The sequence below is a fragment of the Lepisma saccharinum genome, chromosome 1 (genome assembly GCF_977018435.1).
Source record: "Lepisma saccharinum chromosome 1, izLepSacc3.1, whole genome shotgun sequence".
Taxonomy (NCBI): Eukaryota; Metazoa; Arthropoda; class Insecta; order Zygentoma; family Lepismatidae; genus Lepisma; species Lepisma saccharinum.
The window spans coordinates 104,643,903-104,662,387 of NC_139229.1; the positions used below are offsets into that span (position 1 = coordinate 104,643,903).

The 18,485-nt window shown below is 37.2% G+C and overlaps 1 protein-coding gene across 3 annotated transcripts in view; it reads left to right on the forward strand.

Moving 5' to 3' along the window:
- Window positions 1-18,485, forward strand: part of LOC145998946 (transcription elongation regulator 1-like) — a 137,061-nt gene that overhangs the window by 100,575 nt on the left and 18,001 nt on the right. For all 3 annotated transcript variants that reach the window (XM_083135765.1, XM_083135775.1, XM_083135784.1), the window contains 4 exons: window positions 11,296-11,622; window positions 14,264-14,461; window positions 14,882-15,036; window positions 15,637-15,745. In XM_083135765.1, the coding sequence (XP_082991891.1) occupies window positions 11,296-11,622; window positions 14,264-14,461; window positions 14,882-15,036; window positions 15,637-15,745 (789 nt within the window). The remainder of the gene's footprint in view (window positions 1-11,295; window positions 11,623-14,263; window positions 14,462-14,881; window positions 15,037-15,636; window positions 15,746-18,485) is intronic.

Sequence of the window (18,485 nt, forward strand, 5' to 3'; positions counted from 1 at the left end):
ATATTCCCTTGGGTGGGGAAAATATACCTACCACAAGAACAACCAATCAAATTCATGTGCATATAATGATGTTAGCATATTTTTTGTGCTTCAGAGAAACTTCCTCTTAGGTTATTTGTTATTGTGAAATAAGATGTAGGTGCTTCTTAACTGCTTTAAATGAATAGATGTGATTCCAAGGGAATCTGTTTTGAGGATATTTGTTCAACCACCATAACTAACTAACAAACTATCCAGCCTTCATAAACCTGAAAGTTTAAGGCCTGCCCATCTAAGTCTTCTTGACTTCTAATATCTGGACAACCGGTTTCTTCAACCACCTTCATGAAATATGTATACACCGTAAGTTACTTTGAACCCCTGTAGTTAAAAAGCTTAATTTAATATAATCCAATTTTTATAATCCTATAAATGTAATGTAGGCATTTATTTTTTCATGTATTGAACAAAAATTTGCTTATATTTCTTTTTGTTTTCTCCTCATTTTTGCTTGTATTTGACTTCAAGTTAAATAGTTATAGGTAATGTTTGTGTGTAAATTGTGTTTTTTTTAATGTTATGATATGAGGGTCATCATGAAAATAAGTTCCTGCATTATGTAATGTAAAATAAATAAGGTAACAATTGAATCACAGAAGGGAAATTTTTGTTGCCAAGGAATAAGCTATTGTAAGATTGAGATTAGCTTGCACACATATATGCACGTTCTAGCAGCAGCTCAGTTGAAATAAAATCCTGTATGGGCATATACAATTGAAAGATAACATTCAAATTGGAGTATGTTAGATTTCCATGTACTTCCTGTACTTGAATATCAAGTTCAAATGGGAGTTGGGTAACATACTTTCTTTGAATGATCGTGGTGTGCAATACATTCTGAGCATATTCTGAAATGAGATGGTGCCAAGTAGGGATGTGACGAAGCTGAAAATTTATCGATGCCGATGTACTCACCGATAATTTTTGGAACCGATGCCGATATTTAACCGATTCCGATACATAAGATTATTGAACAGAAATGGGATGCTATTTTCAGCATGACAAAAATAAATTTGCTATGTACATTTCTATTGCATATGATATGTATATACATATATATTCTCAAGAGATGCGAATGTACATTTGCATCTACAAAATGTTATGTGAACCTTTAAAAAGAACATGGATTCTCAAGAGACTAAACATTAGTACACAAGCAGTTCTTTGAAATGCAAAATGAATTCCTGTTCTGCCAGATTCAACTTCAGGAAGTAACCTACTTCTTCTCTTATCGCAAATCTGTTCAGCAACACTGAACACTCAATCACTGAATACTGATGCAGCAGGTATGCCCAAGTATTTTCTCACGACTTGCTTCAGGTTTGAATATTCATTTTTGAATTTCCAATACAACAGCAGATCCTGGTTCAGCAATGTACTGTTTAATTTCCGATTTATAGTTAGGTTGATCCTCTGAATGAGTTTGCAATAATTTTATTACAAAAACTCTACAATAATGTCGAATCATAACCAAATTTTCAATAAATCTTACAAAACCAGAATATAAAACTTATTAGAAGGTAAAAGCTCTAGTATAATCTGTACCGGTTTAAATATCGGTTTTTTGCCGATACCGATGCCGATGTGTCAATTTCGGCCGATTTTCATACATCTGTAATCGGCTTCGGCACATCCCTAGTGCCAAGTTAGAGTAGTTGCAGTGCACATATTTTCACATGTAATTGAAATGTTTTGTTAACACTATGTTATTGAAAAGGAACATTATTTTTGTGGTGATTCTTGTATTTATAAGTAAATTTTAAATTTACCATTTAAGATTTGTGTGGTTTCATTTTCTGAAGTAATAGATCGATAAATTGTCCATCATCATAAGGTGTTGGACAGGCTCAAAAAAATATCCATCAAGTCACTTATTGTGCTTTTCTACACATTTTTTTCTTAATTCTGCAGTTTGCATCACTTAACCTTGCTTGCTTTTACTAGTTAATTAAGTGTGTGTGGCCGAGAAAAAGGTTTTTTTTTTTTTTTTATTAATTTGAATATACTTTTTTGGCATATGTCATTTATAATATTGATCAGAGTGAAATTAGTCAGTCTTACCTGTAGTGTTTTTAGGTAAACCTTCAAATTGAATGAAGGCAGTTGACTACTTGAGATAGTGATAGTAAAAAAGACAGATGGAATTTTTAATTAAACTGCTGAAGATAATTACAGGTTATGTTCTGCTTTCCAGAATGAATTTTTTACCTTTGCGTTGGAATAATTAAAGTTTTTAAAGTGAGACATACATGCAGTATGTTGATATTTGGTATAAATTGAAGACTTACAGTATATATAACTGGCCTCCTTTATGTAGTGGCTAACATAGCATGTTACATTTCCAAGGTCCTAGGTTCAGATCCTGGCTAAGTCATGGATGCATGGCAAAATTTCTTTAAAACCCTCGATATGCTCAGATAGGTTAATCAAAACTGGACTAATAATACAAAGTGGGATCCAAAACACATTGGAATTTTACAAACTTGTAGCTAAATTGATTGTGTTGCTGTCATCTATTTCAACCCATGGATAATGTGGTCTATAAGGAGTGACCTTTTCGGAAGGCACTCAAATGCCAGCTCTGTGTTGCACACCCTGGAAAATTCAGTCACAGGCAAGAGAGTGAGATGTTTTAATTGCTAGTCATGATAAGGAATTAATCTCCAAAAGATGAGTTTGAATCTAGACCCCTCCTGTTACTACATGAGCCTTGTATATCTAGTTTTTTTTTTTTTTAAAGGTTCGCATAACCACTTGTTATAAATGCAAAATAATACATGTGTGTCTGGTTATCTTGACTTGAAAAAGTTCTGGGAAGCTAGGATGAAATTTACCATGAAAAAGAAAAAGAAAATAAAACTACATGAGCCTGAGTGCTGATGTACCAAGAATCATAATTTCAAATCAAATGAAGTATAGCTCTGTCGTCAAGAGAGTTCCTAATAGGCACATCAGTAATCATAGGAAGCGATTATAAATGCATTTTTGCTAGTACATGCATACCATACTTTGTAGTAAAGTACATCATGCTATGTGTGTGTCTCTTCTATCAGGGTGTCTACGGTCTGGAAAAGTCATGGAATGTCAGGGAAATTGACTCATTTTTTTTCTGGAAAAATCAACATTTTTGTAGTAATACAGTAAAAGCCAATTTTCGAACAAACAAACAAAAAAATGCAAGAACTTTTCAGTTTGCCATGGACAAATGTTTACTATAATTATGTATTATTTACACTGTAACTTATGACTTTTTAGAAGAGAAAGACAATTTTTTAATCATTAGTCAATACCTGGCAAGTATCACACAAAATCTTCCCCCTTATACGTACACACTTCCCTCCTTCTACCCAATAGTCAATTACTGTACAATTTCTCTGCACATCATTGCCTTAACATGTGAACTGGATATTCTAAAACTTGGTCAATGGTATTCTTAAGTGTGATTGTTTCAGTAAAATGTAATAAACCTTCCAGACATGTTCATGTGAGAAATCTTGGTTCTTGGTCTAGAAAACCGGAAGAAGTTGGGGAATTTTAATTTTATAGAATTGTAGACACACTGTTTTTATTATTTTTGTTAAGAAGTCTATTAGTAACACTAGTAACACTGGAAAATGTAGAAAGAAGTAACTGCAAATTTACAGTAATTATTTTCCTTTATATTATCAACGATCTTTTTCAGATGAAAATTGTATTTTAATGCTACGTGTACATTGTAGTGTGTATAACAGTTTAGTTATGAAACACTTGACAATATTCTGTAAAGAATTAACAATTTGGAGTTTTGTTTCCAAATATACTTTTGGCAAAATTTGTATATATTGCGTGTTCCAACTTCTCAGAAATGCATTTTTTGTTTGTCCTGCTTAGGTCCAGTGAAATTGAATAAAATATAACTGGATCCTCACATTTCAGTATAGAGTGACATAAAATATTTGTGCAGAGGATGTCTTTTGTGTGATTTGTGTGTTTTAGGTCCCAAGAAATAGAATTGATTATTGATTTATTTATAATGTATAGAAATTGCTCATTAGTAACAGTTAGGTTGTAAATCAGTATAATGGGTAGTGATGTTGGAAGTTAATGTGGAAATGTCTTTTTATTGCAAATTACGGAGACAATATGATAAAAATACATACCTTTGTTCCCCCCCCCCCTTATTCACCTTTGTTGTATGTCTGTTTCAAAGATTCCTCTGTTGTTCTCATCTTGAAAATTGGGGGTCGGGTACCCTATTCTACACCCTCGAATTTTAAATTTTTTTCTTTTTCATTATGAACATTATTTGATCCTATTTGTGAATAAAAAAAATTGGAGCGCGGAAAGAAGTATTTACGACTGTACAGCCGTTTAAAGTTGAAATTTTGTCGTTTGAAATAGTTCGCAATTATTTCCAATTTCTAGATCGTGATACTAACACGACACCAAATTTTAACTATCGATCTCAACCTAACTGAACTAACCTATCCACGCGCCAATGGTTCGTGGGGCTAGCGTCAATGGTTCGTGGGGCTAGCGCCAATGGTTCGTGGAGCTAGCGCCAATGGTTCGTGGGGCTAGCGCCAATGGTTCGTGGGCCTAGCGCCAATGGTTCGTGGGCCTAGCGCCAATGGTTCGTGGGGCTAGCGCCAATGGTTCGTGGGCCTAGCGCCAATGGTTCGTGGGCCTAGCGCCAATGGTTCGTGGGCCTAGCGCCAATGGTTCGTGGGGCTAGCGTCAATGGTTCGTGGGGCTAGGTTCCCTGTAAGTCAATTACAATGTCCCGTATGTCTCGTCGAACAAAGACCTCTATGTCCTTCATCCGTTGAACGTGTGTCAATCTCATATTTAGTCCTTTTGTCTTAATTCAATGTCACACAAATCAATTCCAATGTCTAAAGTCGCACAAAACAATTGCAATGTCTCAAATATCCAATCCGCCAATAAATTACATAAATAATATATTGAAATCGCAAATTATCCCGTTGCACAAGTCATTCATAACAAGAAAAAATTGCAAATTATCCCATTGCACAAGTCAAAGATAAGAAGAAAAAGAAAATGTTCAGACGTGCGCCTGTGACATGAATCCAAGATGCGCCATGATCAAATCCCTGCAAAACCGTTTCGACGTTACATAAGGAATCTAAATATTGAAAACCGTAAGTTTCCTAGCACATAGATCTAAAAAAATTACTTTCCGCGCTATTTAGAATCATTGTTTCTTATGAAGAACTAATTTTCGTAACGAGAATATTTGAAATGTGCGAAAAATCGAGGGTGTAGAAAAGGGTACCCGAGCCAAAATTGGAATGGTTAAAAATGGTAGAATATTTTAGATGCAAGTATTTGGAGTTTAGGTCTGCATAAGCTTGTAGGTTGGTTCATCTATTTGAATGGACAGTTGTTAGGCAACAAACCAAAATAATTAGTGTTTTGCATGCAGGCACATGTGATTATTATGTAAGAGACTTTCCTAAATTACCAAAAAATACTATTTCCCCCCTTTTTTCTGTGCCACTTTGCATTTTAAAGTGGGATTTATTTTAAATACATATTAAAACCTTGAAAAATCCTTAAAATTTGTAATAAAACACTAAACAATTAATTTACAACCTGTGTCAAATTCTCTTTTAGGGATAATGGCATACTCTATATATATTGTAAATTTTAATTCCCGCTTTCAAAGATGCAAAACTTTTGTCAATTTAGTACTTTCAATGTACTCACGTTTTCCGTGAAGCTGTTTTACATTATTTTCTATTAATTTCGGTAGCCACTGCCACCATCCTCGTTGGAATTCGTTGTGTTGTTGCTTGTCGCGTTTCTGTTGGTTTTTCCTAAATCGCCGCTATGTGTGCACCTGTCGCCTGTATGTCTGCGTATTTGTCATCTGCTGTTCACTGGTGCTAATTGCTGCAATAACGGAAGCCACGCGTGGTGTGCCTGACCACTATCTATGTTCATTTCATGGTTGTATTGCTGATGGCGTGTTTTTCTTTAATTTTTGTGTCTATGAGAGTGTGTGCTTGGTATTCGACATGTACTTTCTCAATTTTATGGTTGTGGAATTTGATATGCTTGGCAAGTCTGGTGGTGGGTTGGGCAGTTTTTGCATTTGATAGGTGCTGCTGAATTCTCTCACTGATGGGCCTGATGGATCTGCAGATGTAATGAGCCTTGCACTCGCATTCAGCATCATAGATGCCTGTATTGTTCAGGGGGGAGAGGAAGTAACCGTTCATGTTTGTTTATGATGCTGAATGCGAGTGCAAGGCTCATTACCTCGGCAGATCCATCAGGCCCATCAGTGAGAGAATTCAGCAGCACCTATCAAATGCAAAAACTGCCCAACCCACCACCAGACTTGCCAAGCATATCAAATTCCACAACCATAAAACTGAGAAAGTACATGTCAAATACAAAGCATATGCCATCGTGCACCACAACCATGAACTGAACATAGATAGTGGTCAGGCACACCACGCCTGGCTTCCGTTATTGCAGCAATTAGCACCGGTGAACAGCAGACGACATATACGCAGACATACAGGTGACAGCAGCACACCTAGCAGCGATTTAGGAAAAACAACAAACGCGCCAAGCAACAACACAACGAATTCCAATGAGGATGTTGGCAGTGGCTACCAAAATTAATAGAAAATAATGTAAAACAGCTTCACGGAAAACGTGAGTACCTTAATTATATATTACCGCGTGTCTCATTCCCATAGTATGAATTAGTACTTTTATTATGAATTTGAACTGTGTAATTTAAAATAACTGAAAATAAATGTCATGATTGCAGCATTTTTGAATGTAGAAATTAGTATATTTATTGTTATTTTTAAGAACAAGAAATAGCCAGAACATTAATCAGAATCCCAACTTTTTGCATAAAAATAATGACACAATGATTGAATATTCCATCAAGTCGAAGGCTACTAAGAGAAATATTGCATCAGTAATATCTGCAATTTCCAAATATGCCTAAATATTTCCTGCTTTGTTACATCACTAAATATGCTTCAGGCAGGACCATTTTACTTAAATTTTAAAGAAGAGGAATTCTTTTAAGGGGGGATGTTGTATTCAGATTAAAAAGCTTCAATTTTACCATTCTTTTGCATAATCATGATAGCAAGAACCGAATATCACGCACAGTATGTAAAGCAATTGTATTGTGCTCATTATGAACGAAATGCAGGAATCTTGCAGTTTTTTTTTTTTACCCACTTTAAACCTTACCAAACTAGTAGTTCATAAAATGTAATTATCTGCAGTTTTTTGCTGGAAAATTTTATTTTGTTTCAATATTTGTTTTTGACAAAATATTTTTGTTACCAAACACTTCTCTCCAGGTCCTTGTGTATGTGTAATAGTTCATACACTTGGACTAACATTTATTCAGTTTTTTTTCACTCTTAAATGTACAGTGTACTGGTAAGCACTGCTGAATATGGCTTTAAAATAATGTTACGTAATTTAATTTTCTTGCTTATTTTGACTAAGCAGTAGTTTTTGAAGAAAGTAATAACTTCTAACTTTATATGTCAAAAGTTATGTATGTGCTTCATGTTCAGAAGTGTTGGCCAATATATATTTACCATTTGTACATGTGCATGCTGTGAATTTTGGAGTAAACTTTTGTGAGAAGTTTTTGAATTCACAAAGTATTGTTGGTCTGTAGGCCAATTCATGTATTATTTAGGGGTGTGCAAGTACATTTTGGGGGGAAAAAATATACACTATAACATTCAAAATTTAGATTTTTGATCTGGTGAATCTTATACAAAGAGAAGTGTAACTTTTTTTCATATTTGCCTGATCCTTGCAAGAAAGTTACTTCCCTTGCCTTTTTAATTAGGTCCATATTTTGAAAATGGAAGATGCCCTTCAGTGGGTGTTAAGACTAAATGAATGAAATGCCATGACATATTGTGAGGGTATTGATTTTGAAACATACATCACTAAAATATCTTGTGTGGCTTTCCAATCACTAGGGGAAAAATATAAGTGCATAGTAAAGTTGGGTGTAAGTTACATGAATTTTTAAAATTTTTCAAAAACATATTATTGCAGGAATACTGCATTTTGTTTTCATTTATAAAAGAACATATAAGAGTATTGACTTCAACTTTTGTTTGTTGACTTATTATATGGTCAAGTATGTATATGTTGTACATTTGTCTATAGTACTATTTCTGTGTTTGGTTGAGGATATAACATACATAATTTTGGCTGGGGATATAAATGTTTTCAGTGATGGGAAATATTGAATATATTCTTAAAATTAATATTTTGTGGAATGAAGTGATAGCATTAAAAAAATATTTATTTTCACACCTTTTATAATAATACAAATATTAGAAAATTAACTAATTCCAGTATTTTCTACTGCTGCAAAATTTTACCATTTAGTAGCTGTTGACAGTTTTCTAATCGGACATTATGGCAACCTATGAAATCATAGTTCAGAGAGATGTTGCAAGTTGTGGTAACTCGATGAATATTGGATAGTGAACGAAATAGTACTATCCTGTGTCTCAAGGGCTCAGTATGTATGTATTGTTTTCTTTTAATGTATGCAGGAATTGTTTTATATGTACACGTTAACTTATATAGTTCAACAAGGTAAATACCTGAAATGAACATGAAGAGCAGAAGAATCGCATTGGAAAGTAGTAACCAGAGAAATATATTTCCTCACTTTCCCCCAATTTTGAAGAGTTTTTAATTTTGCAAACACACAAAAAACTCACTTCTTATCTTCATTGATTTTTATAAATATTTTAACAATTTTTACTAGTACACTGATCTGTTTACCAATTAAATGTTAGTTAATAGTTAAATGATATTACAGATACTTAAAAATATTGATGCCAGTCTCTTCAATGGAGTGGTTAGCTTAATGTGCCACAAATCCAGAGGTTCCAGGTTGTCATTGTGTTTGCCCTATCCTATCCTTCATCAGTTTGTCATTCATCCTCATCATCATAGTTAACCTATAGAAGGACAAAAGCAATTCAATTAGAAATAAAATTACTTGTTAAAAACCTACATTTTCCCCAACTGCCCCTGTGCTTTTTGTAATTTTTTCCCCTGCAACACCAGTTGCATATACAATGATGTATGATCTCATCCATCGATTCCTTGCCTGATTCGTTAGTTTCACTTTAATCTCCACTGAAGCTCCAAGTTACAAAATAGAAGCAGTATCACTCACCTAAAGCTTTTTACCTCCAATTGAGTAAGCGATATACATATATTTTTTAATTTTATATCTGCGAGGGATGATCAGAAAAAAATCATGCAAAGCCTGTAAATTCCGGTAGGTATTTATTAGACGAATCCCTGGTTCAGGCCTATATCCCTGCACTTTACGAGGTTTGTGATGCCTGTCTGGTAGAACTCGGGGTCTTGTTGTCGGAGCCCAACCCAGGATGTCATGAAGCAGAACAACTCCTGTGGTGAAAAGTCCGGGCCTCTTTTTCCAAATCTCTTGTTCATAGGCGCAGCAATGATGCCGCTTTCACTTGGATGATGTCCACCAGGAAGTAGAGTTGGGATCCGACAACAGGATCCCGAGTTCTATAAGACAGGCATCGTGAACTGCGTGAAGCGCTGGTATAAAGGCATGAACCGGGGAGGAGACCATGTTGAAAAGTAGTATCCTTTCACATAAGTTCGTTTGTATTCGTCTAGTAAATACCTACTGGAATTTACAGGTTTTGTATTCTTTTTTTTCCAATCTACTTATTTGTAGTTCCCCAATTTTCTCACAGTGGGTGGCCACCGGTCCCATACACATGCCAATATCTGAGGAGAGAAGTTATGTTTTCCCGAGGATACTTGAAAATGCACTCATCCCGTGGCCTTAAGCATAACACCTTCAACTGCACGTGCACGGTGGAGAACTTATTTCCTATCTGCCACAGATTATTCCTAAGATTGAAATCAATTTATTGGGGATAGAACAACATGAGTTTTTTACTGTTGCCAATAAAACTGCAAATAATTCATTCAGTTCTTTAATTGATGTAAGTTAACCAGTTGACTGCAATGGTCTGGTCTTTGCTTTAGAAAAAGGAACTGCATGACTAGAATTGGCAGAGCTTTGCACTAAGCTACAGGCTATTTATGGGTATATCAGCTAATGCTGATAAGAGTACCAATTAATCTTTTCCATCTCAATTACATTTTTAACCCATTGACAAAATATTTCATTCTTTTGAATGAAGTATGGTTTTTAAACCTAAAGCCAGCTTCCTCCATTGTATGTATGTTTGTATACATTAATATGTATCTTCAAGATTCGTAGAAATTTGTACCCTCTGTTTTGCCTCCTCACCTTTCTATAGTGAGACCCGTAAACACGGACTGCTGCAGTCTGATAAAAAATTCAACCGAGTTAACGTGTATTCCTAGCTACACATCAATAGTGTCTTGTTAATATGTCACTTGGAACATGATTTCCATTGTTATTGTTATTGACAGGAAAGTAACAAAATCTGAACCTACAGATACTGGCATTCACTTTAATATTTATATATATTTGTATAATAATTCAGACTTTTATATTCATATATATTCTAGCGGTGTATGATTATGAGTGTTTGAAAACCACTTCTTTACAGCATCTTTGGAACAGATCGTCTTGAATATAGTTATAGTACAATATATAATGAGTAGAGATCAGATATATCAAAATAGCAAATATCTAATTAGAATATTGTGTGAATTTTTGCAGCAAACAAAAGTTGAAGCATGCTAAAAGAAAGATTTTTAGATGCTGCGTGATAGTTACTTGCACATCTCTAGTATGGAATTTTATTTAGTATATATTATGAACTTATCAGTAGCATTTCTTATTAAATAAACTTTAGCTTTTCAATGATAATACAGATATTTAGACACAAAGTGCATAAATACGAGACTCAGTTAATTTACTTGCCAATTCATTGACTTTGTGAATATAGAAAGATTTCACGCCATGTTGGCATTTTTTTTATTTGCTGAAATAAACTGAATTTAACATTAATTTTGAACATCAATATAAAAGAAGCATCAGTACTTGAACTTTTGTCTTAAATTGTTCTAACCACTGCAACTCTTTCAGGCATACCCGGGCTAATGTGATTTTTTCTACTTACATGTAGGACTGGAGGCGTGATTTATTTAATATTGAGATTGTTTAATATTATTTTCCTTCCATTTCAACATGTACATATTTCTCAGTTCAAAAGACATGCAGTCATCAGTGTTTAATGTTTGCAGGTAAAACGCGACTTCTTCCTGATGCTGCGAGAACTAGGCGACATTGACCGACGCTCCCGTTGGAGTGAAGTCAAGAAGAGGGTTGATTCAGATCCCCGATACAAGGCCGTTGAATCCAGTTCTGCTAGAGAGGATTGGTTCCGCGATTATATCAAGATGCTGAAGGAAGAAAGGAAAAGAGAGAAAGATAGAGACCGGGACAGAGAAAGAGATAGAAGCAGGGAGAGAGACAAGAGAGAAAGGGAGAAGGAAAGAGAACGTGAGCGTGAAAGGGAGAGAGAGCGTGAACGGTCACGAGGGCAGGAGGAGGAGGAAGAAGGCAGTGAGGTAAGTTGCTGATTATATCGTAGGGATAGACCAATATGAAATTTGTGCTGATAACCGATATTTCACCAATCCGATATAAAATGACAAACATTCCCTAAGGTATATTAACTTTCTTACATAATATACAACCTTGGTGACAATGAAGTTCGACCAGAAAGGAATACGTGATTAAATGCACAGAGGCATAGGCGGTTTAATGGGTGACCCACAGAAGTGACGCATGTGTGTAAGAGGAGGCGTGTGAGCAGGCAAGAATCGTGATCCCAGCATGTTGCACCCAAGGTCACGTAAAGAACGAAAATGGGGAACTATACGCGTGACATTGAACTTCGACCAGGCACCAGACCCATATGGAAAATTCCAGATAGTGGCACATTCGATGGAAGCATGACGTCACGGACACGATAAGGGAGTCCGCCGTATATAAGCGCATGCTGTGCACCGAGGAACCGCAGTGCATCATCACCATGGCCAGGGGCAAACCTATTGACAACACCGTGAGGAGAATAGTGGTGGAGTTGCAATGGGATGGACTCAGTGAACGGGAAATAGGGTGCCAATTGAACTTACCCAAGTCAACCGTCCACTGCATCATCAAACACCACCAAAATACGGGTACTACAGAGCCAGGTAAGGCCCCCGGTCTGAAACGCCTGCTGAGCGTGCGTGACCTACTGATATTTTGGCTCTATATCCAGACCAACAATAATGTTTCTGTGGCCGAATTATGAATGTGGACTCGAGAACGCTTTCACATTGAAGTGTCAACCAGAACCATTCGCCGTTACCTACAGCGATGCGGTTACCGAGTGTACAAGGCAAAACGTAAACCCTTCCTTTCCATGTTGAACAAAGGCAATCGACTACGGTGGGCACGAATGTACCGGGGATGGACATTTCGGCAGTGGAACAGGGTTTTGTGGACGGACGAATCCATTTTCAATGTTGTGTACGGGAAAATACGGAAAACAGTCATTTGTCGGAAGGAGGAACAGAATGAAGCAAAATGTTATGAACGTCGGGTACAGAAACCTGCGTCAGTGATGGTATGGGGATGCATGATGGCATCTGGGGTTGGCCCACTACACGTCTGTGAGGTCATTGTGAATGCACACGCCTATACACGCATACTGGAGCGGCATCTTCCCACAGTGCGAAGGCACCTGTTCCTCAGGCGGCATCTCATCTTTCAACACGACAATGCCAGGCCTCATACAGCGCAGCTGACAAGAGAATGGTTGACTCGCCATCACGTGCGAACTCTGCCATGGCCACCATCGAGTCCCAACCTCTCGCCCATTGAGAATGTGTGGCGTGTTCTTAAGCGAGGTGTGCAACAGAGGGGACCCACGACAGTGGCTGCTCTTATCACCTGCCTGCAGGAGGAATGACACCGCATCGATGTGGAATACCTTGAACGACTCGTCCGCAGCATGCCCCGACGCATTGCCACAGTTATTGGCCGACGGGGTGGCGTCACACCATGGTAAACAGGATCCCCTCTAACAGTGGTCGAGCTTCAATGTCACGTGTAGATGGACGAAAATGTTTTATTTTGTGTGGATACCATACATTACTGCGTTGCAGCGGAAATTTATGTTTTCCTTTGTTCCATGTACCCTGCTGAATAAAATATGTTCAGCATATGCATGTGTTCTCCTTCTTTCACAACGCACTCCTATATTTGTGACTGGTCGAACTTCATTGTCACTAAGGTTGTATGTAATCAGCTAACTGCAGTGGGTTTTGCTCCAACCTCTGTGATGGAGTGGTTAACAAAGTATGCTACGGTGCCAGGGGTCCCGTATTCAAATCTCTGGTTTTTATGCTTCATAGGTCAAAGTTTAGCAAGCTTCAGAACTTTTGAGAAAGATCCTTTAATGAACTCCGGCATCTACAGTATTAAATGTGAATGCAACAGGAAATACATAGGCGAATGCAAAAGACCTATCAAGGTCAGATTCTCTGACCACGTAGGATACATATGCAGGAAAGGAAGTTCTTTCGGGTTGACCAAACATGACCCAGGAACCAACCACCAATTACCACAGGATTGCGTTTCCTTTTTGCCGCATGCTAAAATAGAAATAGAACGGGATTTTAAGGAAGGTGTACACATGATTAAAAATGCAAATAATCTCATCGACAATTTATGTGGAAGTTTTAATTTAAAATGGTATAACAGTCAAACAAAAAAAAAATCATCTTCCTCAGCCATCAATCGGGACAACCAGGAACTTGTTGGTGAGACTGCAATATCTTCCGGCAGATCCAGCAAGCATAATGCTTCTACTAATGTAGAATTTATAACATTTTTTCACCAATTCAGTATGCACTTTGTGTCTAAATGTAAACATGTTGTGAAGAATCATGTTATAAATCTCCTAATTGTTCATTGCGTGTGATGAAATGCGTATTTTTTTTAAAAAAAGTAAAATAGCACATTAACAAATTTAACAATTAGAAACATACAAATTTAATAATTAGAATTATTATACATGTATCTGCTGTTACAATCATTTGCATCCATACTTAAATGGAAGAAATTGCAATTGATTGCATTGTTTACATACATGAATCAAATCTGATTTACAATTTTTATTCATATTAGCTCAAAATCTGTTTACTGTTTCTCCACCAGGATGAAAACACTGATGAAGAACGTGAGAAAGAAGCGAAAGAAAAGGAGAAGCAAGCCCGTGTTGAAGCTAGTCTTCGTGAGAGAGAGAAGGAAGTCCAGAGGACTCTTGCTACTCATCTGCGTGACAGGGACAAGGAAAGGGAGCAACACAAGCATGACGAAGCTGTGCAACATTTTAATGCACTACTTGCAGATTTAGTAAGTTGACAATTAGTAAAAAAAAATTGTTATGCACAAAATGTGTGTGTGCCTCAATGGAACAATGTTCTGTGGCATTATTTGTTTAATAAATAAATATGTGATGAAATATATATAAAGCATTGACATACCTATTACGGTGTTTCTTTTTAGGTAATTCATATACGTTTTTTACCATTATAATAGTTAAATTATATTTTATGAACCTGAAATGTGGTCTGAAAGGTATGCAAAAATTTTACTTTCTTTTTTTTCTTTACATCTTAGTTTAACAATTAGAATTATCAGTTTCATATGTATTAAATATGTATGAATATGAACATTGTTTAGACTGTTTAGCTAATCAGTTGAAGGTATGCATACGGTTTAAGAGGATTTATTTTGGTCAAGAGGTTTATTCATATTTTCCCTCACTTGTAGGTCCGTAATTCAGAATTGGGTTGGAGAGAGGTAAAACGTCAATTGAGGAAGGACCATAGATGGGAACTAGCAGAGCTACTGGATAGAGAAGAGAAGGAGAAATTGTTCACCCAACATATAGAACAGCTGTCTAAGAAAAAGAAGGAAAAGTTCAGGTACGTGGTATAGGTGACATGTGATGTTCACTTAATTAAAAGACCATTCTGGTTTGCGTTTCCTGCTGGAATGTGCTAATTGAAGGCACTTGCATTGGCAATTAACAGGATCAATAAAGTTACAAGAATAATAAAAAGACTACTTCATTTGCTACTTCCTGATGTGTTTGCAAAGATAAAATCTGACATTTTCAACTGGGGCAAGCTGTGGAAAAAATATTCATAATTTCAATCAAATCTGGAAGGCAGATCAACCTTTGGAAATGCTATGTGATGCTACGGTGAAATTGGTGGTTGTGAAACGTACTCATGAGAAAACTTCTGCTCCACAAGTACAAGTCATTGCACCGACTAAAAAGAATGGAACAAACTTTTTTTTTCCAATTTCCTTCCATCAAAATCCAAGTTTGTAGCTTGCCTGAGTAAATATGATATTGGAACTACTGCTTAACTTTCTTGTTTGAATTCCACTAGTGTTAAGGGAAAAGTATTTGTTAAAAAGTTCCATTTGAATATCTTCTTAAAAAATCTGTAATTTACTTATTCACCGTAATCACTTGTGCACATATTCTGGAAGTATACACAATGTTAATGTTTCAGGGAGCTGTTAGATGAGACACCGGATCTTTCTTTGACAAGTGGTTGGAAGGAAATAAGGAAGATGATTAAAGATGATCCAAGATATTCAAAGTTCTCATCAAGTGACAGAGTAAGTAATCCTTTGTGTGTGTGTGTGTGTGTGTGTGTGTGTGTTGGAGGATGTGACTTGACTTACAGGAAAAGTTATGAAGATTATTATATATCCTAACAAATGACAATTTTAATATATGTAATTATGCGGAACTTGCCACCGAAGTTCCCAGGTTTGAGTCCTGACCTGGGTGTGTGTGATGTTTGTGAAAGTCGCTTCATCAATTATATCATAAAATCATCACTCACCATCATTGTCATGATTAGCAGGAAGTGGCAGAAAAGTAACAGTTGGGCTGAAAAGTTCATAGGCTGACTCATAGATGGCGTTACTAGAATTAAATCCATGTGATTTTTACTTAGTACTAACCTTCAAAAGATACGTGTATAAATTTCACAGCTGCCGGATAATTAGTTCGTGAGATATAGCATTGTGAGTGAAGCAGCTTTTGATATTGTGAAAAAATGGATAAAAAAGAATTTCGTGTGTTAATAAAGCATTGCTTTTTGGCAAAAAAAAATACTGTTGAAGCCAAGGCTTGGCTTGATAAACATTATTCGGACTCTGCACCAGGAAAATCAACCGTTGAGAAGTGGTTTGCTAAATTTAAACGAGGCGAAATGAGCATCGAAGACGATGCACGCAGTGGACGCCCCAAAGAGGCTGTTACCAACGAAAACATCAAAAAAGTCCACAAAATAATTTTAAATGATCGTAAAGTGAAGTTGATGGAGATAGCTGATACTTTAAAAATATCAAAGGAACGTGTTGGACATATTGTACATGAATATTTGAACATGCGAAAGCTGTGTGCAAAATGGGTGCCGCGCGTGCTCACAGTCGATCAAAAGCAACAACGTTTTGATGATTCGGAGCAATGTTTAGCGATATTCAACCGTAATAAACACGAATTTTTCCGTCGATATATTACAATGGATGAAACATGGCTCCATAACTACACTCCAGAGTCCAATCGACAGTCAGCCGAGTGGACTGCACGTGATGAACCGAATCCAAAGCATGGAAAGATGCAGCAGTCGGCTGGCAAGGTTATGGCATCAGTATTCTGGGATGCGCATGGTATTATATTCATCGATTACCTCAAAAAGGGCCAGACCATCAACAGCGATTATTACATAGCGTTGTTGGAGCGTTTAAAGGATGAAATCACGAAAAAACGGCCCCATTTGAAGAAGAAAAAAGTGCTGTTTCATCAAGACAATGTGTGACACGCCAAAGAAATTTAGCCCTGATGAAGAGGTAATCGCCGAAACTGAGGCCTATTTTGAGGCTAAAGAGAAATCGTACTATAAAAATGGCATCGAAAAATTGCATGACCGCTATAATCGTTGCATCGCCCTCAAAGGCAACTACAGTCAACTCTCGATTCTACTACCCCGGGTATAACGACCCCCTCGAAGTAACGACCCTTTTCCCGGGAACCGTGAAAAATTTAGAAAAAAGTTGAAAATTTTGGAAAAAAAGTTGAAAAATTGAAGGAAATCGGCCGAAAAATGCATTTTTTTTTTTCCCAATCATTCCCTTCACGAGCGCTCTACTGCTCACAATTGGGTCTGAACTAAAAATAGACACCACCACACCATGCTTGAGTGATATCCAATAGCACTTGACCTCTGCCCCCCCCCCCCCCTCCCTCAAGCGCACCAATGTTACCCCGCACCCGACGGCCGCTACCCAACGTGCCAGTCTTGTTTTGCCATGCTTTCTCTTGGATACGCGAGAAGAGAAGATCGAATGTGCTTGGATGTTATTTTAAATCGACCTTGACTTGTTTCCTTGTCCTAAGAGCTGCTGAAAACTCGCAGGTGAGGAGGGGGGGAGCAGGCCGAAATGACTGCTGGACTTGCAGTCTTTGCCAATGTGTATGGCAGGTCAAGCTCTTTTATCGATAAATACACCACCTTGAGAGATAAGATCGCAGGAATGTTTCGAAAATACAGATGCGTGGCGCCTGGAAGTCTGGCCAATCTGTCCAGCTCTGACCTAGAGTTCAGCAGGTTCCCGTGAGTGAGCAACTTTCGGCCTTGTAGCCGACAACTTCCGGTAACCGCTTTCATTCAAAACGTGTTCTTTGTTCCCTGCAACACTTCATAAAAAAGCGAAACTGTTAGAGATAATCAAAGCCACATAGGCGAACTAAAGATCGTCAACCCGCTTAATGCGTTGTCATCCAGGTTTCCACAAAAGTTTACTTCGATCTTACGTGCATCATAACTCCCGTTTCCCCACTTCATACGTTTTCCTAATTGTGTCGTAATATCTGCTATCTGCCAAAAAAGTGTTCCGTTGGCTGACTGACTTCTCCCCTTTTTCCTGTCAGCAAAGGGGGGAGGGACGATTTTCTTGCTCGTGTGCGCACACGGGCTGATTGCAGGCGAGGGTGGAAGTGGACCCACCCCTCTTCCTTTAACGTCTAAAATGGGGCAACCAGTTCTGGATATATTCTTGAAAACGAACAAAAACAGAATAAAAAAATTAACCCTCCCCCCTTTTCCCAGCTTATTTTCCGCCACTGGTGTGCACGGCAATGTTGATAATTGCAGAATTCAGGTCTTTTTTTATGCTGTTGTCTGCATAGGAAATATTACCCGTATTATTGTCTGTTGCATGGTAAAACGTAAAGCAAGGGACATTTCTTTCTTCTTTACACTACTGTTAAAAGTTCTGTCTTCGACAGTTGCGACAGTTGCGTTATCTTTAAGATGCTGGGACTTTTCTCTTCCGCCACCTGTTGCTC